A 25,378-nucleotide genomic window follows, 5' to 3' on the forward strand; every position below is an offset into this window, starting at 1 on the left:
ATATAATTTTAGAGAATGAAGTTATTAAGAATGTAATTGTGGGAAAAGTTTGGTATAAATAAGAAAATTATACCAATAAAATTTATAAGAAAGTTGCACCTTTGGTTTAATAGAGATGTAGTGATTATTTTCAAAATTATTTTAATCAAATAAAATACAAATGATCAGTTTAATACGTTTAATGATGTTCAATATTATTAAAAAATAAATTAATATATGGTTAAATGGAATGGAATACCATTGTTCAAAAAAATAGATTACAATTTTAAATATTTATTATATATTTGAATTAGAATGTAAATTAAGATTATTATTGAAAAAAGTGAGTAGTTTTGATTATACCAAATGTACTCTTGATTATTAATAAAAAAAATAGTTGAGTGTGATATAAAATGATTTTATATTAATCATAATAATAATTACAAGAAAAGGTTGTGTTGATTCCTAGTAAACAAAGGTAGGGGGGTGGGTTACTTGATATGGATTGTGGTGGATGAGAGGTATTGGGTTGAAAATGGAAAATTAAAGCCCGTAAATGAGAAGAAATGAGGTGTCCCCAAGAAACAGAAAAAACGGTTTTCCAATATAAGGCTGAGAAATCCCATTGTTTAGAAAACAAGGATTTCCAACATTTAGAAAGACAATCCTCCATAACTGTTTCGAGACAATGTTAGACAGGTTTCATCCTAAAACCCCGCACCATCAGTCCCTCCAATTTCTACACCAAAATCCAAGCTGGTCTACGCTATTCTTTCAACCAACACCTTAATTCCTTGATTAAACTTGAAAATTGATCTCCCCCTTGCTTAAGGCCTTCACCATCCCTCTCTCTCTCTCTCTCTCTCTCTCTCTCTCTCTCTCTCTCTCTCTCCTTCCACCATGGGGAACCTATGCTCTCGCAGCGACCCCGCCGCTAACCCCGATGAAAAGGGAGAACCCGGGCCTGAAAATGAATTGAATACCAGCACTTCCATGAATGAAGACTCCCCCAACTCTCCACCCAAGGCTTCTCCTACTCAAAGCATCTCCTCCAAGCCTTCCAACAAGCCCAACCCCATTGGTCCCGTCTTAGGCCGCCCTATGGAAGATATTAAAACCACCTACAACATTGGCAAAGAATTGGGTAGGGGTCAGTTTGGGGTTACGCATTTGTGTACCAACAAGTCCACCGGGGAACAATTCGCCTGCAAGACTATCGCCAAGAGGAAGCTTGCCAACAAGGAGGATATTGAGGATGTTAGAAGGGAGGTTCAGATTATGCACCATTTGACAGGTCAGTCTAATATTGTCGAGCTCAAGGGAGCCTTCGAGGATAAGCATTCCGTTCATTTGGTGATGGAACTATGTGCCGGAGGAGAGCTGTTCGACAGGATCATTGCTAAGGGCCATTACACCGAGCGTGCCGCTGCTTCCTTGCTTCGCACGGTTGTCCAGATTGTGCACACTTGCCATTCTATGGGGGTCATCCATAGGGATCTCAAGCCCGAGAATTTCCTCTTGTTGAATAAGGATGAAGATTCCCCTCTCAAGGCCACAGATTTTGGTCTATCAGTCTTCTACAAGCCTGGTACCTATTTTGTGGAGATGCTTCCTTTCATCTCTCGTGATACATTTAATGGATTATAACAAACATTATTGATTTGATTTTGCATATTATAACAAACAGGTGAAGAATTCAAAGAAATTGTTGGTAGTGCATATTATATTGCACCTGAGGTCTTGAAGAGGAAATATGGACCAGAAGCAGATATATGGAGTATTGGTGTTATGTTGTATATTTTTCTATCTGGTGTTCCTCCCTTTTGGGCCGGTAAGTTGTTATATTAGCATTCTCATTTCCTGCAGGTAATTAATTTAAATGTATTCCTGCAGCTAAAATATACAACTTTTGTTGATAGAATCCGAAAATGGGATATTCAATTCAATATTACGCGGCCACATTGATTTCTCGAGCGATCCATGGCCTTCAATTTCACCTCAAGCGAAGGAACTTGTGAAGAAGATGTTAAATTCGGATCCCAAGCAGAGGTTAACCGCAGTGCAGGTTCTAAGTAAGATGGCTCAATGTTTTGTTTTGTGCTGTAAAAAATTCAGCCAGCATGATTCTAATGAGATATGTATGCGTATGGGCAAACAGGCCATCCATGGATCAAAGAGGATGGTGAAGCACCTGATACACCTCTTGACAACGCAGTTATTTCTAGGCTCAAACAGTTTAAAGCAATGAACAACTTCAAGAAAGTTGCTTTGCGGGTATTTCATTAAATCCATATTATTTCAAAGTTCAAACATCTCAGTGATTAGACTTGCCAAAAACAATGGTAACAAATTTTCCTGGAAAATCTTGCGTAGGTCATTGCGGGATGTTTATCAGAGGAAGAAATCATGGGATTGAAGGAGATGTTCAAGGGCATGGATACCGATAACAGCGGGACCATAACACTCGAAGAATTAAAGCAAGGCCTTTCTAAACAAGGAACAAAGCTCACTGAATATGAAGTTCAACAACTAATGGAAGCTGTAAGTCATTTCCAAACATCTATTTCTATTTTTTCCGTAATATTACAAAAGATAAATATTTACCTACTGATTTTCTTGACTTCTATGAATATGTATATATATTATATAGGCTGATGCAGACGGAAACGGAACCATAGACTACGATGAGTTCATCACGGCCACAGTGCATATGAACCGAATGGACCGGGAAGACCATCTCTACCATGCCTTCCAACACTTTGATAAAGACAACAGCGGGTAATGATATATAGTAGCACTAAATCTAGTTCCAATCATTTTACGTTGTGAAATTTTGTTTTCTAACCTGGTGAATGTAACTGCATATGTATATATGCCTACTTTCAGGTACATCACGAACGAAGAACTAGAGCAAGCTCTGCGTGAACATGGCATGCATGACGCCAACATTAAGGAAATCGTTTCTGAAGTTGACTCTGACAATGTAAGCAATATATATTACTATTTTGAAAGTAAAACCAAAGCAACTTTTTCATTTTAGAATCAACCTTTTCATTCAAAATAATCATGGTTAACTCACACATGGTATTTACGACGTTTGACACATTTTTATAGGACGGAAGGATCAACTATGATGAGTTCGTGGCAATGATGAGAAAAGGAAACCCTGAAGCACATACCAAGAAGCGGCGTGAATTATCTGTTAATATCGAGACATAAAAAAAAATTATTAATACAAATGCATTGTAATTTCCCATTCAAAATCAAGAGAAAAATTGGGAGAGGATACGATAATATTTAGGACATGGCTAAGGTTTTTCTTTTTTAAATTTTAAGTTTGACGGGGATTTGAGGATTTCTAAACCTAATGGATTTTTTATTTATTTGTTTTTGGTATAAAGAGGTAGTATGAGAATACAAAACAAAGGGCCATTTTTCTTTATTGTAATTGAATGAATTAAACTTGAAAATCAATATTGATATGTTTTGATTATTAATTTTCTTAATTTTTTTATGAACATTGTAATCACATTTTTAAAAATCAAAAGAAAAAAATATAAACTGATAATATTGAAAAGATTCAAAAATAAATTAAAGTTGCATTGTCTTAATCAGTTGTTGATAATTACATCCTAATCTTACATCACCAAATAAATCAGTTGATAATTAGCATCTTGATAATTCAAATGATGAGTGACATCTCTTACAACACATACAATTTAAGTCCGTTTTGATTTTTATGCCAAATATTCCTCTTTCACAATAATTTAAACTTAAAAGTTTATGAGAAATAATAATAACGCACATAAGAAATGGCTAAGAGAATCACTATTAATATAGAAGCAATAAAGTACTTATATATGCACGGCAATTTAAGTTATAGAAGAAATCCACATAGTAATTTATACAAATTGAATAAAGAAAATCCGAAAAGGAAGGTATAGTGTAAGCAGAAAAAGTTATTGTTGGTAAGGGATATTAAGATCAAAATCCAGCATGGTCTTAGGATGACTTAGATCAGGCTGTTGAGATAGATGAGGCAACAGCATTGGGGTCATCATACAGGGTTCTTGTTTGGTTTTGCCCTGCTGCAATAACTCCACCTTGTTCTTCTTCACCCGATGATATGTTTTGTGGCCACCAAGAGCCTGACCCGTTTCGAAAGTCTTGCCACATATCTCACATTGGTGCTCACTTTTCACCGCCTTATTCTTCCTTGATCTTCTTGCATGGCATGGGTCCACTCCGCTCGCACTTTTTGTACCTCCTAGTTCGAACTCCATTGAGGTATCTTCAGTCTTCATCTTCTTGTTTTTCCTTGTCTCCATGTGGGGGGGTGTCACCCTCAACTTCAAGGGCTGTGCATCCTGGCTAGGGATTCTGTTGGAGCCTCTTTTACCAGTTCGAGACCACTTGAAATTAAAGTCTTTGAGCGAATCGATGGTGTGGGGGCCATTCCCTTGTTTGACAACGGTGTCAACTCCGCTTGAAATAACATTGCTTTCTTGAGACGAATCCATATGACGATGGATGTTCGTATGCTGGCACAGCAACTTCATCGATGAGAAACTTTCAGTGCAAACCAAACAACTGAAGAAATCATCATCATCATCATCATCATCAACATCTTGTTGTTGTTGTTGGAGCTCAGTTTTTGAGGTGGGGTGATGGTGACTATGGATCCGAAGATGGCCAGCCATGGCCCTCTTCGACATGAACCCTTTGCCGCAGTATCTACAAAAGAAACTATTTCTTGAATCATGAGGGGTTCCCGCATCCTGGGTTTTCAAATACTTGCCACCCAAGAAAGGTAAGGAACAAGAGTCCGCAGGCACCATCTCACTTCTCTTATCGCTGCAATCACTTGCCTCAACTCCTCTTCACTATCATACATTATCAGAGAATAATAAAAGTGGAAAGAAGATGAAATTACCACAGTAAATATATCAGAGGATAAGAAGAAAACACTGACTGTGTCGTGCGTATCTATATATATACATAGATACGGAGAGAGAGTTACAGAAGAAGACAAACCCAAGTGAGGTAGGATTTGGAGATTGTATCTTGACTCAAATTTAAAGAAAGCTTGATTAACAAGTAACTTTTAATTATCCTTTGTTTTTTTAGGGATTATTAAGTCCTTTGCTAAAACCTACTTCTTTCTGACCTAGGAATTCTACATTTGCTTCGCGATATATATGACCAATAATTAACTGAGTCATGCCTAATCTTAATATTATTTCAATAATTAACCAAGTCACGATTTAATTAATGACACATATTTCATATTTTGATATTGTATTTCCCTATTCTTAGTATTATTTTATAGGGTGATATCAATTGGTTGGACTGGATTTTTAGATTTTTAAATTTACCATCATAATTCAATTTAATTTTGGTTTTTCATATTAATTTTATATTTTGAATTTTTAATATTATTTTAACAACATAAGTTTTGTATTATAATTTTTGAATATTGTTTAAGAAAATTTCAAATTTTTTACATAAATATATATATTGTAAAGAAGAGATAAAAAGTATCAATTAAGAGCTAATAGTAGATCAAAGTTGGATAGCCTTACCATCAACCAAAGGAGGGGCAACATGAAAAATTCTTACGCCAATGGGAAAACCTTTCATTAGATCAGTTAAAGTGTCCGCAAAAGAGTTTGCGTCTCTATGTATTTGCTTAAAAAGCATTCTCCCCTCACGGTTGCACATTTCTTGAATTCGCAAAATCAAATCCATGTTTGAATGTCCTCTACAATCTCCATTAACATCTTTGATAACTAGAACACAATCAGTCTCAATAATAACATTTACCCAATTAGCTTCCCAAGCTACTTGGAGTCCATCATAAATAGCCTAGAGCTCAGCTTGTAGCACACTATACCTCCCAATGTTCCTTCCTATTCCCCACATCCACTACTGCCAACCAAGAAAGACTTGAATTCGGATTTCGAGCATTATCTATAATCAGTTTAAAGAAACCAATGGGCGGTGGTGCCCAACTTTAATTTCGAGTTCACTATTTTATATAAAATGTTTATTTTTATATCATAAAAAATTAAAATTAAAAGTATATTAAATAAAAAAATTCGATTAAATTCTGTGTAACTGTAGTTTTCAAACTTACATAAAATAAATCATTCAAATATCTCTCGGAGTCAATTTTCAATTTTTCTTCTTCAATCCTATTATCGTAGATTAATTTGCAATGTTGACTTGAAATCCATTACCTCCTCTTGCTCTAATTTTTTTGACTTAATTTTATAGTGATTCAAACTAGAACCGTATTAATTTGGAAAGGACCATATTTCTATTGTAAGAAAAAGAATGGTAGAATAAGGTTCCGTTTGTTTGCCAATAAAATATTTTTAGAAAATAATTTCTGAAAATGATTTACTTTTCTAGAAATGATTTACTTTTTTGGTGTTTAGATGAATCTATGTAAAATATTTTCCGTTATTTGGTAGATTTCCTAAAATATTTTATAAAAACCGTTTTAAATTAAATAAATATATATTTAAGAATGTATTATCTTTTCATTGTTTATTTGAATTTATTATATATATATATATATAAATAAATTTATATTTTAATTTTTTTACATAAATTACAATGATTTTAAGTGCCAACTAGATTTTAACTATATTTGTTAATACATACTTTATCTGGCTAAATTATACAGTTTTCACTCAAATGCATAATTTAGCCAGATGAAGTATGTATTAACAGAATATGATGAGAGTGGAGAAAATTTTTCCGAAAAATGTCTTACCAATTAAAAATCTGTAAGACATTTTCCCTAAAATCCCTTCTCATTTTTTCGTGTTTCTGAAAACGTTTTATCAATGTAAGTTATTTTCAAGCAAACAAACACTAAAAAACTAGAAAAATATTTTCCGGAAAATATTTTCCTAGTAGACAAACGTACCCTAAATATTATCATTTGAGCAGATCACTGTACATAATAGAACTCAGTTTTGTTTTACTTTCTGCTTATGAAAGTAATTAAGGTACATTTGCATTAGTAAAAGCAAACTAGTCATCAAATTTACTCGATATTTACTTTCATGATATGACAATCTAATTAAATTGAATCTCTGGAGGATCTGTGAGTTATTAGGGAAAACACAGAGATTAACCCCCCAAAAAAATTAGGTCAAGCCACAAAACAAAATTTCATAACTAAAAGAATATTAAAAAAAAAAAGTCAGATCCTATGGTCTCTTATAGTCCCCATTGAGGCCCACTTTTTGTTCATAATGTGAATGCAAATCATCGCTGGTTTTGCCTTTGTGTCTCCGTATATAAGTATTAAACATGTGCAAAGGCAATCCATCATCACCCAAAGCTTCATTCTCACTTTTTTCTCAGCTGAAATGTTGACACCAGAAGATAATCTAGTCAGTTTCTGTCAACCGAGTACCGCTTCTCCCATTAGATTCTTCCCTCAAATAGCTATTACGCGTACACCAACACCAGTACTGGGGGATCGGTCCATCTTCTCCAATAACCCAAGAATGCTCTGCTAAAGCATTCAATGTCATCCTCTGTTTCGGGTCTGAAAAAAAACAAATGTTAACATTTTCACAACCATCAAGAATAGCACAGCCATGGTTGGGTATGAAGGACTCTGAGCTCAGAAAGAATGATTTCACTAACCTTTGCAAAGAAGGCCTTCGAGTAAGATCCTCAACTCTGGGTTCATGTCACTTGGCAGAATTAGAGGGTTATTAACAATCTGCAGAAAGAAAATGAGGGATGTTGTTGGCTGTGGGAGACATAATAAAGAGCAACCAGAGAGAATGCATGCATGGCTAAGTAAGTGCACAAGAGACGGAACAATCAAATTCCATACCTTGTCATATGTATCTTGTAGCGTTTCACCAAGAAATGGATATCTTCCGAGTATCATACAATACAAAGTAACTCCTAGAGCCCACGTGTCTGCAGCTTTTCCTTGATATGTTAAACCTGTTGATTGATTTCAAAATGGTAAAATCAAGCTTATGATATGTTCTCTAATTATTTCTCCAAAAGCTAGAGAATAGTTTTGGCTAACAGAGGGAACACTGACCTACACAACACTCAGGCGCAGTGAAAACAGGAGTCCCGGGAGATCGGCGAAGCTCATCATTATCATCCTATAAAAATAAAATGATTGAAAACAGTAAAAACTTACTTTCCAACAGAATAACAAGTATAAATTCTGTTAAAATTTTCAACGAAACCTTTTTAAATGTGCATCAAACACATGAACCTTTTAAAGTTTTTAACTTCTTATGCACTAAACTAGTCAATTCAATTGCATGTAACCTATCAAGAACACGTACATGACCCATCTGCATTCTAGCTTCTATAAGAAAAAGAGCCTATTCACAAAATTTGTAGTTTAGATCAAACTAAATAGGCCTGGCAATACTGGACATGACCCAATTACATGATAAAAATATGATACACGAGGAAAGTAATTAAAACATGGCACAGAACATAAATGACACAAAAAATTAGCAGAAACATAGAACAAATTCACACGTCAAAATATGAGGATATTTATGAGTGAAGTACCATCATTACCTCAAACACCTGGCTGACACTAAAATCTCCTATCTTCACTGTACCCGTGCTAGTAATCAACAAATTATCTGGTTTAATATCGCCATGCACAATATTCTGTTTTTAAAAGAAAAGACCCAAGTAAGCACAGAAATAATTGTATTGTCTACAGGACTATCACAGAAAACAAGATGCTGGATATAAAAATGTAAAATAAATATACACCGCACAGAAAATAAAAAGGTTTCTGGATTGATAAATTTCCTCATCTAAATGTCAAATTACAAATTATCAGACATGCAGGGACATACTGCAACATATATCATAGATATCACAATTCACAACTAGCCAACTCTCTTCTTCAGGATGTTGCTTCAAACTGACACCTTAATTATTGTGTTTGTGTTTACACAAACAAGGAAAAACAGCATGCAAGGAAAAAAAAAAAATGAAAGACCCGAAATGATGCACAAAGTTGGTTTTGTAAACATACATGAGCATGGAGGTACATAAGCCCAGATACTATATCTCGCACATACTTCCTAGCAGTATCTTCCCCAAGGCCTCTTGGAGGACCAGAATCCTCACAAATCCATTTGCCTTCAACATATTCAAGAACTGAACAAAATGAAAGGCTAAGTCAAATACTCTTTTAAGCACATCACTCGCTAGAGAAAGAAAAGAAAAAGGAACTATAAATACCCATGTAGAATTGATCCATTGTTGGGTCATCAATCACCTCAATGAGATTAACTATATTGGGATGTTCCAAAATTTTCATAATTAGAACCTGTAAGGGAAATGGATATTATAAATATGTGGTTATCCCAAAAAGTAATTTAAAAAAGGTGCTTCAAATGTCAACAGTAGATAACTAAGGCAGTTCTCTCCACACAAAATATCAAGTCAATACCTCACGAAGAACATCAGTCATTGCAGTCTCGGATGGTGCAACCCGCAACTTCAATAAGTGAGACTTATGAAAGGCCTGTATTTCAATGTAGAAGTAACTCATTATTGAAAATTGAACCTTAATTTGTCATAAATTGTACTAGATCCACCAAGTGCAAAAGCAAACTTAACCTATAAGAACATAATAAATAAATCTTTCTCAAATTTTAAAAACTCTGGTTCTAAACAAATAAATGTAACTGAATTTCCTGAAAGCACTCTTTCTCAATTGTTACTGTCATTTTACACTCGAAGGAAACACTTTTCTCTGCTGAAACAAGCTACTAACCTTAATAGCATAGTGTTTCCCATCAACCCTGTTTCGATATAGAACCTGCCACAAAAGCAAACAAAATTAAAATTTAAATCCTTTATGAAAAATTATGTAAAAAGTGACTTTCAGCAACATTCTTACCACTTTTCCGTAGCTACCAGAACCAATCTTATACTCCCTCACATACTCATTAATCATCTTATTCCCATTTTCATCCTGGAAAATGAATCAATATTTCATGACTTCATAATCATAAGAGACAGGAACAATGAAATGAAACTTATGGGTATAATTACAATATAAAGAGGTGAAAAAGAATTTTCACATGCTGGAAATACATCTGCAAGACAACAATATTAACATACACGATAGCATTCAGTGACAATGAGGTCAAATAACTCATTTCAACACGTACCTCTGTGCGTACGATCATGTTGGTTTCCTTGACAGGAACCTGCCTGCAAACCAATCCATTGTTCAGTTTGAACCTCAAAATCTCTTCAGAACGCTTGCCACGGCCCAGAGACTCAACCTCATCTCCATGAGCAGTGCGAGTAACCTCACCATTATATGAACAATCATCATCATCTTCTTCTATTTCTTCGTCTAACAAAAATTCCTGGGACAGTGGAAAATTTGACCTGCAATTGGGCCTAGTGGTTTGTTTGGGCTTTGTTGAGAAGCCGAAGCAACCAAAGCAGCCCATTGCTCTAGCAAATGAAAAGCTGTTACTAAACATTAGAACACTTGAAACCTTGAAAGTAGTAAGTTACAAATGAAGAACAAATCTTGAACCTGCAAAGAGAGCATAAGCCCAGATTAATAGACCCGCTATCTAGAAATTGCCCATAGAAATTTCAGATTAATATTAAAACCAACTTAACTAAACATACTGACTACATTACACTTGTGCTCCATTAGTTCACTAGATTTACTACTTTCTCTTTTCTTTTATTTCTTTCTTTTTTTAACTTCGTTGAATTTGCTAAAGCCCTATACTGTATTTGATTAAAAATGAGAAAATTACTAAATTGCAACATGCAATCAGACGTGATTGATTCATTTAAAAGCTAAAATTATTCAAATATTCAATTAGAAAAGCTCGTTTTTAATATTTTAATGCCTAAACTACATTGCTACTTGCTTTTGTATATAACCCTTTTTTTTCATGAAACAACAAATAAGCATTAGAACTGAGATGAACACATACGATACCACATTTCACTTTAGGCTCAATTTATTTGATTATTTGATAAAAACAATATTCATAACAATATAACATCGAATCATTAATTCGAAATAGTAAAATGGAAACCTAAAATATAATTCAGTTAAAAAGTACCTGATTTAAATAAAAAAGGAGGAAGGAGGGCTTGAAGCCCTGATCAGCTTTACTATTCCAAAGGATGCCATTCAGCCAAATGAAAGGAACAACTTCCAACATTAAACCCACTACTATCGTCACACAACATCGCTAAACCTCCAGTTTTTTACGTGGACCTTTTTTCTTCCCAAATAAATACCTAAAAAATAATTAAGAAAAAAGCCTATGTTTGAATTTGATTTCTATCGTAAAAGATGAACCACTACGAAGAAGAAGAAGATAAGGGGGAATTTGATTAACCCTATTACAGAGAAATTTGAATCATGAAAAACCCAGGGACGATTTTGGTTTCTATTTTTCCAAATCAAAACACGAATCAGAGAAATCAAAAGTTCGAATTCCTATCGATTTCTTCTTGCTTCTGCTTTTTGGGGTTGAATTCACAAAGTGAGAAAGGCTACTTGTGTCGACAAAAACAAAAATAAAAGAACAGGAAAACGATTTCTTTTAGGCCTTATGTTTACAGTAGGGTAATTTTAGAAACTCGCTGTTATATTTTAAAGTGTAAATTTTTTAGATTATAAGTTTTAGGTCTAATCATGCCCCCGTCCTTGTACTTTTCAGATTTTTGAAATTTATTCTCCTTACTTTTAATTCCAAATATTTTATATATCATCAATAAGTTAATGGTTTTTTATATATATATAAATCAAAGCCTTTATATTACATCTCAGTAACTCTAGTTTCAATTGCGGCCCCCGAATCCTCTTGGACAGCTAACAGAACATCAATTGGTGATTCATGAAATAGTTTTAGTAGACTTGATTATCATATCAGAAAAGTAAGAAAGTTTGAGTAAAAATATAGAGTTAAAAAATGAGTTTAAATAAAAAATAATAATACCCATTCTTTAAATAGACCAGGCCTCAAGTAAGTTTTTTGGACTTAGTGCTGGCCTAGCACAAATTTGCAAAAAAGTTATTACTTTTTGTTGTTGTTTTCATTATTTTTCTTACTGTTTTGTCATGATTTTGATATTGTTTTATTATTATATTACCATTATTTTATTGTTAATTTTATTACTATTTTAAAAGTATTTATTTGATAAATTATATTTATTTAAATATAAATAATTTTTAAATTTATTTTAATTTGTTAAAAATATTTATTTTATTGTTTTTATATGTTTGATATATTATATTTTTTAATTTATTTTTATATAAAAATAATAATATAAAAAATTAATGCAAGTAAATCAAATCAAGTTTAGGTTTTAATATTTTTATTCAAGTAAAGTTTAGACAAAATTTTAAATTTATTTTTCGAACTGAATCAAATCTAAACCTATAAATAAATCTAATTTTTTATTGAAATCCGACCCAAACTTCACCCTACTCATAAGTCATAACCACTAATTTCATCCCACAAAATCCAGCATCAATGATCTTCGACATTTTATTCACTACTTCATTTGCTTCTTTAAAAAAATCCCAAGAAGCCAGCTCGCTGATGCTCCTAAACAAGGCTAATGGGCTAGGAACAACTCCATCAGATACCGCCCACAATTCAACTAGCAAGACAGTGCCAATGCCTGGAAACATGTTAGAAACCAACTTCATTCCCTATTTGTGAAAAAATTTGATTTTTTATAAATTTTAATTTTTTCATGTGTTAAAATATAAAATTACTATGTGTTGTACTTATAATGTTATTGATCACCATAATCACATCAACATATTTTAATAGTATTGTTCAATTACCTAAAAGAGCATTAAATTAATTTACGATTTTTATATTTAAATACAACATAAATAAAACCTTTTAGTTGAATAGAAGAATTCAATTACCCATGCTTTAGCAAGAAAATTTATTTAAAGAATGGTATCAAAATTTTAATTCAAATATGTAAAAGCTTCAATAAAGTAGAGCATAAGAAACCAACTACTTTTTTATATTAAAAAGCTCTTACTTTTAAATCAAATTCAAATTTTTAAAAAATTACTTACTTTTACACTATAATATTTGAAGAAATAACTTAAATTAAGATCATTTTAACAAGTGTAGTTTTTAGATATTAATAAAACAGTACCATACCATAAAATTTTAAAGATATGCAAAAATATTATACACTTATTTATATATGGTATTTTTCTAATTTAATTTAATTTTAATTTAAAAAAAAACAAATATGTTAGAATTATAGGTGAAAAAGATCATAAGAAAAAAATGGAAAAACCTGAAATAAATAATTAAAAATTAAAATAATAGAGAAGGAAAATTAAAAATAAAAGAAAAATGAAACCATTAAAAATAAAAGAAAAACTGAAACCAACAATTAAAAAAAAACTAGTAGGAAATTGAAAAATTATAGCCATCATTAATTGTATTATAAATCATGTTATTTGATTAAAAGTTAGAAAATGGAAATTAAAAATTAAAAATAAATAAAACAATTTTAAAAAAAGGAAAAAAAGTCGACCTCTTTAGAAACTAATCTTTTTTGAACAAATTGATTGTACAAAAATAAAAATATATATTTGTTTATTATTTAAAAATCTTAAACAATTTAATTAAAAATAAATTAAGTTAGAGAAGATAATAGATTTAGATGAGTATATAATAATATTTTGTTATTTTAAAAATAGATGATGTGAAAATATTTAAATGGTGTCTAAAAATTATAAATTTTAAGATTATTCTAATATAAATTATTTTGATAATAGTATTAACAAAGATAAGAAAATAACAATTAATAAATAATAAGTGAAAAACTTTTTACTTTTACTATTACTTTTCCTTTTCCTTTTCATTTTTCCAAATATTTTGGTGTAGCTGTGGGCGGTGGGTTTGGTGGTGAATACGCCAACAGCGCAATAGCCTCCAGTTTTTTTTTTTTTTGTTTTTTTTCCTTTTAACTTTCAATTATATTTTGATTGGTTACCATTTCGGCTGCCGAAGAAATAAAATACAAGCATAGAAAGAAAAAGAAAGAAAAGAATTCAAATACTCGACGCCTCTGCTTCTCTCGTCGAGTGAAAGAAATAAGCATGGCCGTGGTTGGAGTATTGGCTTTACAGGGATCTTTTAACGAACACATAGCAGGCAATAATCTTTCACTGATATTCTAATTGTTTTGTTCATCAGTTTTTTATGTTTGGCTGAAAACATTATATTATATGTTTTTTTTGCAGCGCTAAGGAGGTTAGGAATGAAAGGAGTGGAAATAAGGAAGCCAGAGCAGCTTCAAAGTATCAGCTCTCTTATCATTCCTGGTGGAGAAAGCACCACCATGGCTAAGCTTGCTGAGTTCCACAATCTTGTATGTTCTCTCGCTCTCTTTTTCATCTTTTATATATATATATATATTTGTTTGTTTTAGCTTTAGTCATATACTATAAGCCATTCAATTCTGATTCATTTCGAGAAAATTGGATTCTTTTTGTTTTCTCATTATCCTGGTTTTAAAAAACATGGATGACCCAAGACGCCGTTTTCGCTTGTTTTGTTGTTGCTTGCTTTTTGCTAGTAGTTAAAGCAAAAAATAACTGCTAAGATTTGAGATCATTTTGATCAGAAATGAGTTAATAATTAGAACGAAGCTATAATTCAAACAAAGATCTTCCATGGTAATATAAATTCATGGAATTTATCATCATGAATGTTAAATTTAGTTTCTATTGTTTGCTTTAGTCATTAGAAGGTAAAGGTGGCAACGGCATAAGATAAGGGCTACTTTGGTGGTGTTGATCTTGGCTATTTTGGACTTTGAGGTGCTTTGCTACTCACGATTGACCTTCTTTGATCTGTGAAAAAGGGTTGATGCATGGAGGATGAGTTTGGCACTGTTAAATCTTTTAAAGGATATATATATATATATAGCTGAAGACTTTGCTCATTAACAAAGAATTTCTAAACCTAATTTACTTGAGTTGTTTATAGTGTTCAAATGAGTTCTTTGCAAAGAGTTACTGACAAAATCAATGCGTTTATTTCCCGTGTGTTATTGCTGGAGATGAAAAAGATTTGGACTTTCCAATCCCATCTTGATCTTGATTTTTAGTTTCGATGCACTCACTGGTCCAAACATTTTAGATGAGTCAGCAGTTGTCGTAGCATTCTCAGTTGAGAACATTGATAAATGTCTCCTTTGCATTTATATGGTTAATTTCTTTTTTCATTTATGGTCAGTTTCCAGCTCTGCGGGAATTTGTGCAAATGGGGAAGCCGGTTTGGGGGACTTGTGCAGGTCTTATATTTTTGGCAAACAAAGCTGTTGGTATGTTTCTGTTCTCCCCTCAGCCTCCTCCAGTTTTAGATTCTGCATATTAAATTTGTAGAGTGTATACAGTTTGCAGCAAGCAGTTTTTCAAAATGAGATCATTCAAAAAGTTTTGAATTTGAAATTGGTGGTGCAACTTTTTCAGGACAGAAAGAAGGAGGACAGGAATTAGTTGGGGGTCTGAATTGCACTGTCCATAGAAATTACTTTGGGAGTCAGGTAAGTACATATGCCTTCTGTTTTACTACATATGATGCTTTTAAAGTGCATAGAGTGCTATATTGCATCGTTGTTATTGAATCAAAAGACATGCATTTAGTTAAATTGGAATCCAAGAGAAATTGCAGAACTTCCATGTTTGCTAATCAGCATTTTAAGATACAAATATGTTCTTTGAAGAAAGACCGCTCACAGAAAATGGGTCCAAAACCTTAAATGACTATGGGTATGATAATGTTATAGTGATGTATGGATGTATTAAAAATGTTTATGTCAAATGGGTAGGGGAAGAATCAGAGCAGTCTAAAAAATGACCTTGCTTTCACTGATTTCACTAGGATATGGAGTCACATTCTATATCATGACATAAGGCTTTGCATGTTGGTGGAGTTGTTATTACTTGAAGATATCAACTTTTTTTCCATTCCCATTTATGCTGATAAATTTACTTAAATAGGCTTGTCAGTTTCAAGAACTGAAATACAGACTTTAAGAAAACCTTCTGTCATGAAGGTTTCACATACCTAGCTTTTCACTTTTTCTGTTTTTATATCTAGGAAGTAGAAACCTCTTCCACTTACTGAAATTAATTTCAAGTTATGAAGAAGATTTCAACTCCTCCTATCCTTTTGGTTTAAGCTTCTAACATTGAACTAAATTGTTTGTTTTTAACAAATCAACTTTTTTTAGATCCAAAGCTTTGAGGCTGAGCTCTTAGTGCCAGAACTTGCCTCCCAAGAAGGTGGCCCTGAGACATTTCGTGGTGTTTTCATCCGAGCTCCTGCTGTCCTTGAAGTGGGGCCAGAAGTTGAAGTGCTTGCTGATTATCCTATCCCATCAAATAAAGTTCTATATTCAAGTTCAGCTGTTGAAATTCAAGAGGTATACCGGCACTCATCTATTGAATCCGTCTTCATCGGAATGGTCGAAAGTAAAACAATGAAATTTTATAGACATTCCTTCAACTAAATGAGTCTAGATTTGACGATCATGCTTGCCTATACATTTCCAAATATCTCATTGCAGACCTATTTCGTCGTTTATTTCATTGTCTTTAACTTCAGCTATGTTGGTTCTTGTCATCTAAAAATTTTGGGTATTTCAGGAGTCTGCTGTGCCTGAAAAGAAAGTGATAGTTGCCATAAAGCAAGGAAACTTGCTGGGGACTGCTTTCCACCCTGAGTTGACTGCAGATACGAGATGGTATAAAGAGATGTTAACTATCCTTTAAAATCTTCAATTTTGCTCATGATCTGGGGTTTTAAATGTTTCTCTTTTTTTGTTGCTAAGTCAAGGTTGTAAATGGTTGCTTGTGCAGGCATAGTTACTTTCTAAAGATGGTAAGAGATGTCGGAGAGGGAACCTCGAATACCACTGTTGCAGTCAGTGAAGCGGCTTCAAGTTCTGACCGACAAACAAAATATGATCTTCCTATATTCCGATAATCAGTGGCATCAATGAGATTCTTTTCAAGTATTTTCAGTTTCTCTTTTATTTTCATTTTCTTCCTTTTGTTTCCTCCATGTTTGCAGATGTTTAATCTTTTTTGTCATAAGGTAAGTTTCTATTTGACAAGTAATTTTTGTTCTTTCTAGGTGGCCTTTATGCACATATCACTATATAATTATAATCTATTGTTACCCTGATATTTCATATGTTTTTGGTATTCATGTTGGGTACATACTTGTGTGTAATATACGATCTTCTTAAAAATATAATGAAGCTACCTAACCTTCACAGAAGTGGGGGAATGGTTGGGGGTAAGGATTTCTGAAAAGTTTGAGCCACAATCTGAGTTTTGAAAATAAAAATAATGGTGACGGGAAGATGAAATTATTGTAACAGCAAGGTTGACAATGGCAGCATTGTAAATTCGGTTTTGGAGTTCTTTATTTCGTTAAGAGTGGACAGTTTAAAATTATTGGCGAAGATAAAAAATTGTCGTTGATAATGTTTGATTAGAGTATTAACAGTTTTTTGGTACAATATATATTATTAATAATTAAAAGGTTAAGTTTATAAATTACACAATACTTCTAAATTATAAGACGGTTGATCACAACGTTATTGCTTTTAAAGCTTCTTAGAGGTTGTAAGTTAGTGTCGCGTAGTTATCTTTCAAATTAATTAGTTAAATAATTTGTAATTATTTAACTAAATAAAATAATTAAATAAATAAAAATTAAGGGAGTAAATGGAAAATTATCCCTCCTCTAGAGGTCCAATTCCGTTCCCATTGGGGTGCAGGCCAATGTAGTTTTTATCATTATAGATATATATTGATAAAATTTTCTTTGATATCGTTTCTTGGTACAGTGTTAAAAGATATACTGATGCAGAAATACCATTGAACTGATACACTATAATGTTTATTTCTCTAGTACTAGCAAGAACACGTTTCTGGTATGAGACATCTTTTTCCCATTATCAGAAGAATTCATTGTTGAAAAGCTTATTTGATCCAACGCTTGCACTTCTCTCGCACCCAATAATCCATTCTTAATCATATTTCTTCATGCACAAGAAACTTCTACAGCTAAGCTCTTCTTTACACCTTTGCAAGGGTCACCTAAAGTCCTGGTTGATACATCGATACTACAACTTGTCGATCCAACACAAACCTGGACAGTTATAACAATTGTCATCAACAATGAACAAGGATGGTTTAGCTGAAACCGAAAATTTTGCATACAGATATTACAGCAAGATCGCACCTTCTGTACAATGGAATGTGCTTTAGCACTGCTACACCTCCCATGGCTAAAACTGCCGCAAGTGCCAAGAGGAGTTCCAAAGCTGGCAAATTTGATTGCAGAAATAACCTGATTCGGAGATGGGCAACTGAGGGATAGCGTAGGGTTTGAAGCCCTTCTTGTTTTTGAATCCAAACCCCACATAACCATGGGTAATGGGTGAGAGTCAGATACATGCGAGCACAAACTTCCCATCTTTCTGGTTGCAAAAGCAAGCTGTGTCGGATCCCCACCCATTTCCTCGAACAATACAAGAATGTTGCCACTTGGTTTCAACCATGAACGAGGTACATGATACCTGCGAGAGAGACGGATATACCGGCATAAGAAAATTTGAAGGCATAGCAATTTTCAAGTTTTCCCAACATAGGCTCTTCAGTACTCACAATTGCTGAGATGGCTTCCCACAATTCTTGCGGCATTTGTTTGCACTATAAGGTCCTCTATAATCACAAGAGTCAGTACAGCCACTGTTTGAAGCGATATAGGCAGGCCAATATCGTCCAATGCTCTGTCCATTGATCCATGCTTCACCCTTTCCCATCCCCATGAAGTCTAAAGCAACAGGGTCATTCCCAGTAGGGGCATCAAAATTTGTCTGCATACAGAATATTGATCGGTAGTAGCTTAGAGTTGAGTCTACTGTGAAATCCACCACAATAATTTTACAAATAATAAAAGACCATAGAAGGTTTAAACCTTAAAAATATATACATTCAGGCCAAAAATGGAAAATTAATTATATAGAAGTAAATGCAAGAAACATAGTTGAAATACCTTATCGAATATTTAATTTCCTTTAACTGCAATAAGTAAATTCAAAACTCGCATCTAATTTAAAGTTAAGCATTACCTTGTACCATATTAGGGGTTGATTCTTTGGCAATGCGGGTTGTGAAACCCATTCCGATGAACTTCCACTTGGTAGACCTGAATCTTCCCCTTTAAGTCCAACCTGAATTCATGATTGCAAAATTTTCATCTTGGAGTCACCTTAGCTTAGGGATTTGGTTCATCTTCCACAAGAGTCTATATGCTATATATTAAGTGCCTTCTCACCACTAATAATGGATAAATGCTAAGATATCCGGAAAATAAATAGATTGTGTTCACCATTGCAACGGATACGATTCAAATCCAATTCTTATATCCCATTTTCTCAGTTTGTAGGTTATAAAGAATTAGTGTTTTTATGCAAATATCGAATAATGTTTACAGCAGAGTGAAGGAGATACTGACCTGATACGTCCACTGCTGTGAGGAGAGATCAATACTGCTACCATTACTTAAACCATTTAGTTTCACTGGACCAGTTATCCCCGCCCCTGATAGGTCAAAGAAGGCCCCATAGTTCTGGCATATATGTCTCCAGTTAGATGATACATATACCGAATTATATCTATTGTAGATAACATAACGACACTACATTTTGCAGATAAATATTTCCACTTTTTAGTTAATGATCATGTGGACCCTAGTGAGGAGAACCAAACCTGCAGCCCTATGGTCAAACTAAGGAGATCAATCGTGTTCTTCCCAGGGACAACTGTGATGGGGATATCCAGTTTAACCTTAGCATTGTCGCTATTACCAGTTCTGCTCCCTGCAGAAAGTTTCAAAGGACATGCACAAGCAATAGTGTTATAGTGGTACATGAACATCACAATGATGAAGCTACCCCACCCAAAATCCTATACTAGAATGTTTCAACTACCAAGCCTGGTATAACTCCCAACTGCAAGACGTTAAGGATTCTTGTGCATTTCACTTCCAAATAAGCAACACTGCAAGGACTTCAATGTTAATTTTATCAAGTCTATTGCAGTTTTCTGGTATTTTTATCCATAAACTTGAACACCAATTTGGATTTTCATCATCGTCTGCATCATTTTCCTATTCTACCAATTATAATTATATAATCTAAGCCAAGCAAGAAACTCATCGGAGATACAAAAGAACAGTCCCTAGTTCAATCATCTTTACCCAAGATGCTAATCCTTTCATAAGTTCCATTCAACCCATTTCACCATAGAAACCCTATAAGTTCCTTAATAATATATCAGAGCAGAACTATAGGGCAAGTGAAAAAAAGAAATTTCTTTATATATATATATATATAAATATATATTTTGTTTCCAGCTACCTGCAAGTTTCCCATTTATAAAAGCATGAAGGCCATGCCCAAGTGATTCCACATGAAGAACAGTTTGAGATCCATCTTGAAGGAAAGGCTCATCTCCCTTGATATTCATGCTGCCCAAAAGCATTCAATAAATATTCCTTAAAACATTGTGAATATAATAAACTTGAAAACGGTAGCAATTATGTCCTCAGGAAACTTCTTTTAAAATAAAACACCAGCATACCTTAACGAATACCACAAGTAGTCACTTTTATCAGCAGTAGTGTTGATTTGCTCTAACAATCCAAGTTTGTTAAATGCGCTAGCCTTAGAGATGCCAATGGGTTCGTTTATCCAACTCCAGCCTGACCCGATTGAGTCAGTTGAATCAGCATTTGTATTCAATGATTCATGCATGAAGCTTGGAATCACACTCATAGAGTTAACCTGTCATGTTAAAAATAAAACAATACAGGTTACAAATTTACAAGAAGAACAACTCAACGTAATTAAGCGAATATAAATGCAAGCAATTCATAGCAGAGGCGGATGAAGCAGACACAGTCCATAGAAATATTCCAACTAGTGTTCTGAAGTGAATAATCATAACCTCAGCACATTTTACTTAAAAACCGATACGACAGTTCATTGCAGTTAGTTTGTTAGATATGTATCCCCCCTACTCCATTAACTCTAAGGTGAAAGCCCATTGGTATCATAAAAAGCTGACCTAATCCGGGGAAGAAATACATGTTTGTACTTTGTACAACTGCAAGGGAGGTTCAGACGACCTATTTTGCAGAGTTAGGTTCATTGAACCCAAAACTAATGACAATTTGAATTTCCTACTATGGTCCTTTCGTAAGAGAAGATAGAAAAAGATTAGCTTGACTTAATTCAGTTATTTATTCAAATGTTTCAAAGAATCTTTTCAGCAAGAATCTTGACTAATGGCACAAAAATCTCAAAGAGCAAGCAAGGTGGTTAAGAGAAAGCTATAGCATAACAATTTAATGGTACCATCATTTCGACAAATCCATAATTGATGAAGCTAACACTAACTCGAAGTCGGAAGTGTATGTGCTAATGCAACATACCTTGGCGGTATTCAGAACTACATTCTTGCAGTCTGGTAAGATGCTGACAGACCATGCAGGCAAATGGTATGAATTGCCATTGAAATTAACAGTCGCATCAGATTTGGTGTCTATATTGGCAAGAAAAGCAGAACATCCTCCCGATCCTGTTTTATATACAGCAGCCTGGGAAGAAAAAAGAAATACATAGATGAACTAGTTATTTTTTTAACAAGATCTGACAGAAGAAACTGTTGGACCTCTATTAGTTGATTTTCAACTATTATCTTTCAATAAGATCTGATCAAATTTTGCATTTAAGAAAAAGTGTGCAGTTTAAGAGTCTGTCAAAAAAGAATCACCAGAAAAAGTGATTTATTTGTTTTCATTTATATGAACAAAGTATTATGATCGTTAAGAATTCAACAGGATCCCTCCTCACAAATCAGACAAAGAAGAAGAGGCAGGCCCCCTTTGAGTTCTTGTTCATAACCCACATAGAAGCAAAGAAGTAAGGTTCTCTTAAAAATGCTAAAGTAAGTGCCAATCAAGATAGGCCATACCTCCAAGTTTGGACCCAAAGAGGAAATTTTAGGATCAGTGGCTATCAATGCTTCTTCACAAAGCTTTATAGCCTTATGGACATCTCTTAGGTGACCCCACTTTGGTTGTCTAACTTGTCCTGAGAAAGTAGTGAATCGGAAGACAGGCGTAACTTAGAAGACACTGTTTAGTCAACTGTAAACTGAACAATCATGGATTAACCTATCTCATACTATCGTTAACAACAAACCAGCACTTTTAAAGTGCTTCCACAACCTTATCATCATCATCATAATAATAACAACTACCAATAGGAGTCAAGTTGCAAACAAATGATAGCCTCAAGTATGTTGCAGGCACTTATAGGGTCAAGTAGATGCTTAGAAATACTAACAATTTCATTAGATTGATTGGAAGCATACCATACTCATCAATCGGAGCATCATAATCATAACTAGTAGCAATAAAGGGTCCACCTGGAGTCCTGTCAAAGTTTGTTCCACCATGGTACTGTTTTAAGAGCAACCAAGCAAATTTGACTCGTAAGTTTGGTTCAAAATGGGACTGTCCATGCACAAACACATTTTAAACTCCAATTATCATTACCATATAATAGTTTTGGAAAGTTCCACCTCTTTGGAAAAACCGCGCAACAGCAAATGCGAGGTCTTCTACAGGTCTGTAGGGAACGGTGCCACCAAATGAAAGGAACCTAGCATTTGGAATATGACGGGAAGTAATGAGGAAGAAATGCTTTGATAAAAATTTGAAAGAGGGACGCAACTCAGCAAGCAATCAACATTTTGATGGAGACATGTAATCCATACAACCAAAACAGCTACCACGTAAAAGTCAGATTAGTAAGTTATATTGGCAAGTCAGACATCCTACCATCCAGACCAATTCTCTGTCCACATTTTTGGTTTCTTATTAGAATTTGGGGTGAATTGGTCACAGTAGAATCCATTGCAGGTGTTAATCTGTCAATGCCAAGGTAAAAGAAGAAATTATATATGAAAACCCATCAATGTCTTGACAAAAACAAGAAACAATGTGAAACCCCTTTAAATTAAAACATGGAAAGTCTGAGTGAATTGATTAACTACTATTGAAATTGTTATCAATCAAGAAAACCCAAACTTACAATGGGATCAGGAGCATCAGATTGCTGGCACATAACCCAGGGAACTCCTGTATCCAATGAAATAGCCATACCAGCTGCCCATTTAATATAGGGTTTTGCGGCAGCCCCATATGCTGAATCAATGTTTCCATACTCATTTTCAATCTGATATTTTAAAAAATAAAAACATAATAAATTTGTCTTCAACCATTAGAAAATATAAATAAATTATAGCACCGACAATGGACAGGATTGTTTATAAGAAAGCGGGGGAAAAATGGTAGACCTGTGACAAAATAATGGGTCCTCCTTGTGATGCATACAACTTCTCTTGCTTCATCATTTCCACAATCTTAGCCGTGAACCTCCGCATTTCTGCCTGAAAAAACCGACAATATTATAGTCACTTTTAATCATTTCAGCTAACAGTCCTTCCAACAATTTCAGTGAACTTTAAGCAACAGAAGAAAAGGAAATTAAAAATTATTAGATTAATTAATTACATTATTATCTTATTAGATATTACCTTAAATGGTTCATTATCAGTTCGAAACTTGATTCCGGGTATAAAATGTAACCAAAGAGGAAATCCACTGCAAATATTTTATCAACAAATTATAAAAAAAATTAAACATGCCCAAAAAAGAAAGAAGAATAAATTAATTAAAATTTACCCATAATTCCATTCAGCGCAAACGTATGGACCGATGCGTAGATGAACATAAAGACCAGCTTCCGCAACTAGCTTTACAAATTTAACCAAATCGTTTCTTCCTTCGAAATTGTACTGTAAATATCAAAAATCAAAACCCAAAATAATAAATCAATGGGATTCATTTTTACTTTTCTTTTTTTTTTCTTTTTTTTAGTTCAGAATCTTCAGATGAGATTTTAGTAGGAAAAAAAGAGAGGGACAGAACCTGGTTTCGGACTGGTTCGTGCAAGTTCCAGAAAACGTAAGTTTCAATCACATCTAACCCTCCGTCCTTGGATTTTTGTATAAGGTCTGGCCACATCTGACAACATTAAAAACATGAGCCATAAATTATACAGAGTTGTCCTAAAAACAGGGGAGGAGAAATGAAAGGGAAAAAAGAAATGACAAAAAATTGAAGCTTACTTCAGGGGTGCTGCGAGGGTAATGAATGGAGCCAGAGATCAAGACGCGGCGTTTCCCGTCGATGACAATCGCTCGGTGATCGTACGTGACGGTGGATGCAAACGATGTCGTTACTATTACCAAACAAATAAGCAACACCAGAATCTCTGTTCTTCTCCTCATTTCTGGTAACTTACAAAAACACAGCCACACACGTAAAGTTCCTCCCTTTTTTTTCTCTTTATCAAAAGAAAAATGTAGCTTCTTGATTGTAACAATTCTATTGCTTTTGCCTTTGGGTTGATGCCTTTTTCCACTTTTCTTCCCTTTCTTCTGATAATATTTGTTGCTTGGCCGCTTTGTGTAACAAAATCAACACTTTAAGCTACCAGAGAACAGCAGTGCACGTCACCGCTATTTCACCATTTTATCATCATCATCTTCTTCTTGTTGTTTAATTATTAATAATATCCTCTCTTTTTTTTGTTGTTTTGTTTTTTAAATGACAATAATGGCGTTTTTATAAGCCTTTTGCTGCAGTGGGGAGCAGTAATAGTTGTAAAAGCCAGCCAGTAGCTACGGGCAGTGAAGAAGAAGTGAATGAAGTACTGGAGAAAGATATTATCAAGTGCTGCTTCATCATATGGCAAGGATAATGCACCTGCATTTCTCTTCGAACCACGTACTGGAACTCTTATACCGACACGTATATGTACAAAATCAAAGGTTTATTTTCTTTTTATAAGAGAACAAAATCAAAGTTAGCACAACAGTTTGAGATTGAGGGTTACCTACGTAATCAAAGATTCCTCCTCAAATTGTTCACCGCTTCATCTTCATGCATGTATTCCATAAGGAAATTAAACTTTTTTTTTTACTGGTAATTAAAATTTACGTGAGCTAAATTATTTCTTTTTAGTAATTACGTCTTCAAATAAAAAATTAATTAAAAAGACAGGCCCTCTAATAATAATGTATAAAAATTAGCTATGCATCGACATATTACCATCAATTAAATAGAATAATAATGTTAAAAATAAAATTATCTTCTTTAAAAAGAAGTTAATGTAAGTT

The 25,378-nt window shown here is 33.7% G+C and overlaps 5 protein-coding genes across 7 annotated transcripts; 2 read left to right on the plus strand and 3 right to left on the minus strand.

Annotated features, from left to right (window-relative positions):
• The first annotated feature begins 459 nt into the window (after positions 1 to 459).
• LOC108451017 (calcium-dependent protein kinase 17) lies at positions 460 to 3,379 on the plus strand. Its single transcript, XM_017748755.2, has 8 exons — positions 460 to 1,567; positions 1,667 to 1,810; positions 1,899 to 2,051; positions 2,138 to 2,253; positions 2,353 to 2,520; positions 2,630 to 2,757; positions 2,866 to 2,962; positions 3,094 to 3,379. The coding sequence occupies exons 1-8, from the start codon at positions 880 to 882 to the stop codon at positions 3,196 to 3,198; spliced, it is 1,599 nt and encodes a 532-aa protein (XP_017604244.2). The 5' UTR covers positions 460 to 879; the 3' UTR covers positions 3,199 to 3,379.
• A 559-nt stretch (positions 3,380 to 3,938) lies between these two features.
• LOC108451018 (zinc finger protein ZAT9-like) lies at positions 3,939 to 4,817 on the minus strand. Its single transcript, XM_017748756.1, has one exon. The coding sequence runs from the start codon at positions 4,815 to 4,817 to the stop codon at positions 3,939 to 3,941; it is 879 nt and encodes a 292-aa protein (XP_017604245.1).
• Positions 4,818 to 7,046: 2,229 nt separating this feature from the next.
• LOC108450096 (serine/threonine-protein kinase GRIK1-like) lies at positions 7,047 to 11,636 on the minus strand. Of its 2 annotated transcripts, none has more exons than XM_017747558.2 (12): positions 11,109 to 11,636; positions 10,182 to 10,476; positions 9,908 to 9,982; positions 9,782 to 9,826; positions 9,455 to 9,529; positions 9,244 to 9,331; positions 9,035 to 9,159; positions 8,563 to 8,658; positions 8,063 to 8,129; positions 7,844 to 7,959; positions 7,648 to 7,726; positions 7,047 to 7,546 (listed from the first exon to the last, which is right to left on the minus strand). In XM_017747558.2, the coding sequence occupies exons 2-12, from the start codon at positions 10,470 to 10,472 to the stop codon at positions 7,386 to 7,388; spliced, it is 1,218 nt and encodes a 405-aa protein (XP_017603047.1). In that variant the 5' UTR covers positions 10,473 to 10,476; positions 11,109 to 11,636; the 3' UTR covers positions 7,047 to 7,385. The 2 variants fall into 2 exon arrangements, with proteins under 2 accessions (XP_017603047.1, XP_017603046.1); XM_017747557.2 differs by having other exon boundaries at positions 10,182 to 10,561.
• A 2,258-nt stretch (positions 11,637 to 13,894) lies between these two features.
• Positions 13,895 to 17,365, plus strand: LOC108453021 (probable pyridoxal 5'-phosphate synthase subunit PDX2). Of its 2 annotated transcripts, XM_053028311.1 has the most exons (8): positions 13,895 to 14,192; positions 14,282 to 14,409; positions 15,279 to 15,366; positions 15,515 to 15,588; positions 16,279 to 16,470; positions 16,694 to 16,791; positions 16,907 to 17,061; positions 17,184 to 17,365. In XM_053028311.1, the coding sequence occupies exons 1-7, from the start codon at positions 14,138 to 14,140 to the stop codon at positions 17,031 to 17,033; spliced, it is 762 nt and encodes a 253-aa protein (XP_052884271.1). In that variant the 5' UTR covers positions 13,895 to 14,137; the 3' UTR covers positions 17,034 to 17,061; positions 17,184 to 17,365. The 2 variants fall into 2 exon arrangements, with proteins under 2 accessions (XP_052884271.1, XP_017606386.1); XM_017750897.2 differs by having other exon boundaries at positions 13,896 to 14,192; positions 16,907 to 17,365.
• Positions 17,366 to 17,845: 480 nt separating this feature from the next.
• Positions 17,846 to 25,066, minus strand: LOC108453020 (beta-galactosidase 8). The gene is made up of 19 exons (XM_017750896.2): positions 24,326 to 25,066; positions 24,126 to 24,221; positions 23,880 to 23,992; positions 23,732 to 23,798; positions 23,492 to 23,584; positions 23,227 to 23,370; positions 22,974 to 23,062; positions 22,689 to 22,794; positions 22,505 to 22,592; positions 22,103 to 22,221; positions 21,561 to 21,725; positions 20,708 to 20,910; positions 20,485 to 20,594; positions 19,835 to 19,944; positions 19,581 to 19,694; positions 19,195 to 19,296; positions 18,728 to 18,939; positions 18,303 to 18,639; positions 17,846 to 18,209 (listed from the first exon to the last, which is right to left on the minus strand). Exons 1-19 carry the CDS (start codon positions 24,485 to 24,487, stop codon positions 18,102 to 18,104), a joined length of 2,538 nt encoding a protein of 845 aa, XP_017606385.1. The 5' UTR covers positions 24,488 to 25,066; the 3' UTR covers positions 17,846 to 18,101.
• Positions 25,067 to 25,378: the final 312 nt, after the last annotated feature.

The sequence above is a fragment of the Gossypium arboreum genome, chromosome 5 (genome assembly GCF_025698485.1).
Source record: "Gossypium arboreum isolate Shixiya-1 chromosome 5, ASM2569848v2, whole genome shotgun sequence".
Classification (NCBI taxonomy): domain Eukaryota; kingdom Viridiplantae; phylum Streptophyta; class Magnoliopsida; order Malvales; family Malvaceae; genus Gossypium; species Gossypium arboreum.

Coding starts and splice junctions, on each gene's coding strand:
- LOC108451017 (XM_017748755.2), top strand. CDS start 880: ATGGGGAACCTATGCTCTCGCAGCGACCCCGCCGCTAACCCCGATGAA. Junction 2,254..2,352: donor TCAAGAAAGTTGCTTTGCGG/GTATTTCATTAA, acceptor AATCTTGCGTAG/GTCATTGCGGGATGTTTATC. Junction 2,521..2,629: donor TTCAACAACTAATGGAAGCT/GTAAGTCATTTC, acceptor TATATTATATAG/GCTGATGCAGACGGAAACGG.
- LOC108451018 (XM_017748756.1), bottom strand. CDS start 4,817: ATGGTGCCTGCGGACTCTTGTTCCTTACCTTTCTTGGGTGGCAAGTAT.
- LOC108450096 (XM_017747557.2), bottom strand. CDS start 10,505: ATGTTTAGTAACAGCTTTTCATTTGCTAGAGCAATGGGCTGCTTTGGT. Junction 9,160..9,243: donor AATGGATCAATTCTACATGG/GTATTTATAGTT, acceptor CATTTTGTTCAG/TTCTTGAATATGTTGAAGGC. Junction 8,130..8,562: donor GTGTCAGCCAGGTGTTTGAG/GTAATGATGGTA, acceptor TTATTTTTATAG/GATGATAATGATGAGCTTCG.
- LOC108453021 (XM_053028311.1), top strand. CDS start 14,138: ATGGCCGTGGTTGGAGTATTGGCTTTACAGGGATCTTTTAACGAACAC. Junction 14,410..15,278: donor TTGCTGAGTTCCACAATCTT/GTATGTTCTCTC, acceptor ATTTATGGTCAG/TTTCCAGCTCTGCGGGAATT. Junction 16,792..16,906: donor TTGACTGCAGATACGAGATG/GTATAAAGAGAT, acceptor TTGCTTGTGCAG/GCATAGTTACTTTCTAAAGA.
- LOC108453020 (XM_017750896.2), bottom strand. CDS start 24,487: ATGAGGAGAAGAACAGAGATTCTGGTGTTGCTTATTTGTTTGGTAATA. Junction 22,795..22,973: donor ACAGAGAATTGGTCTGGATG/GTAGGATGTCTG, acceptor TCCAAATGCTAG/GTTCCTTTCATTTGGTGGCA. Junction 18,640..18,727: donor GGGAAGCCATCTCAGCAATT/GTGAGTACTGAA, acceptor TCTCTCTCGCAG/GTATCATGTACCTCGTTCAT.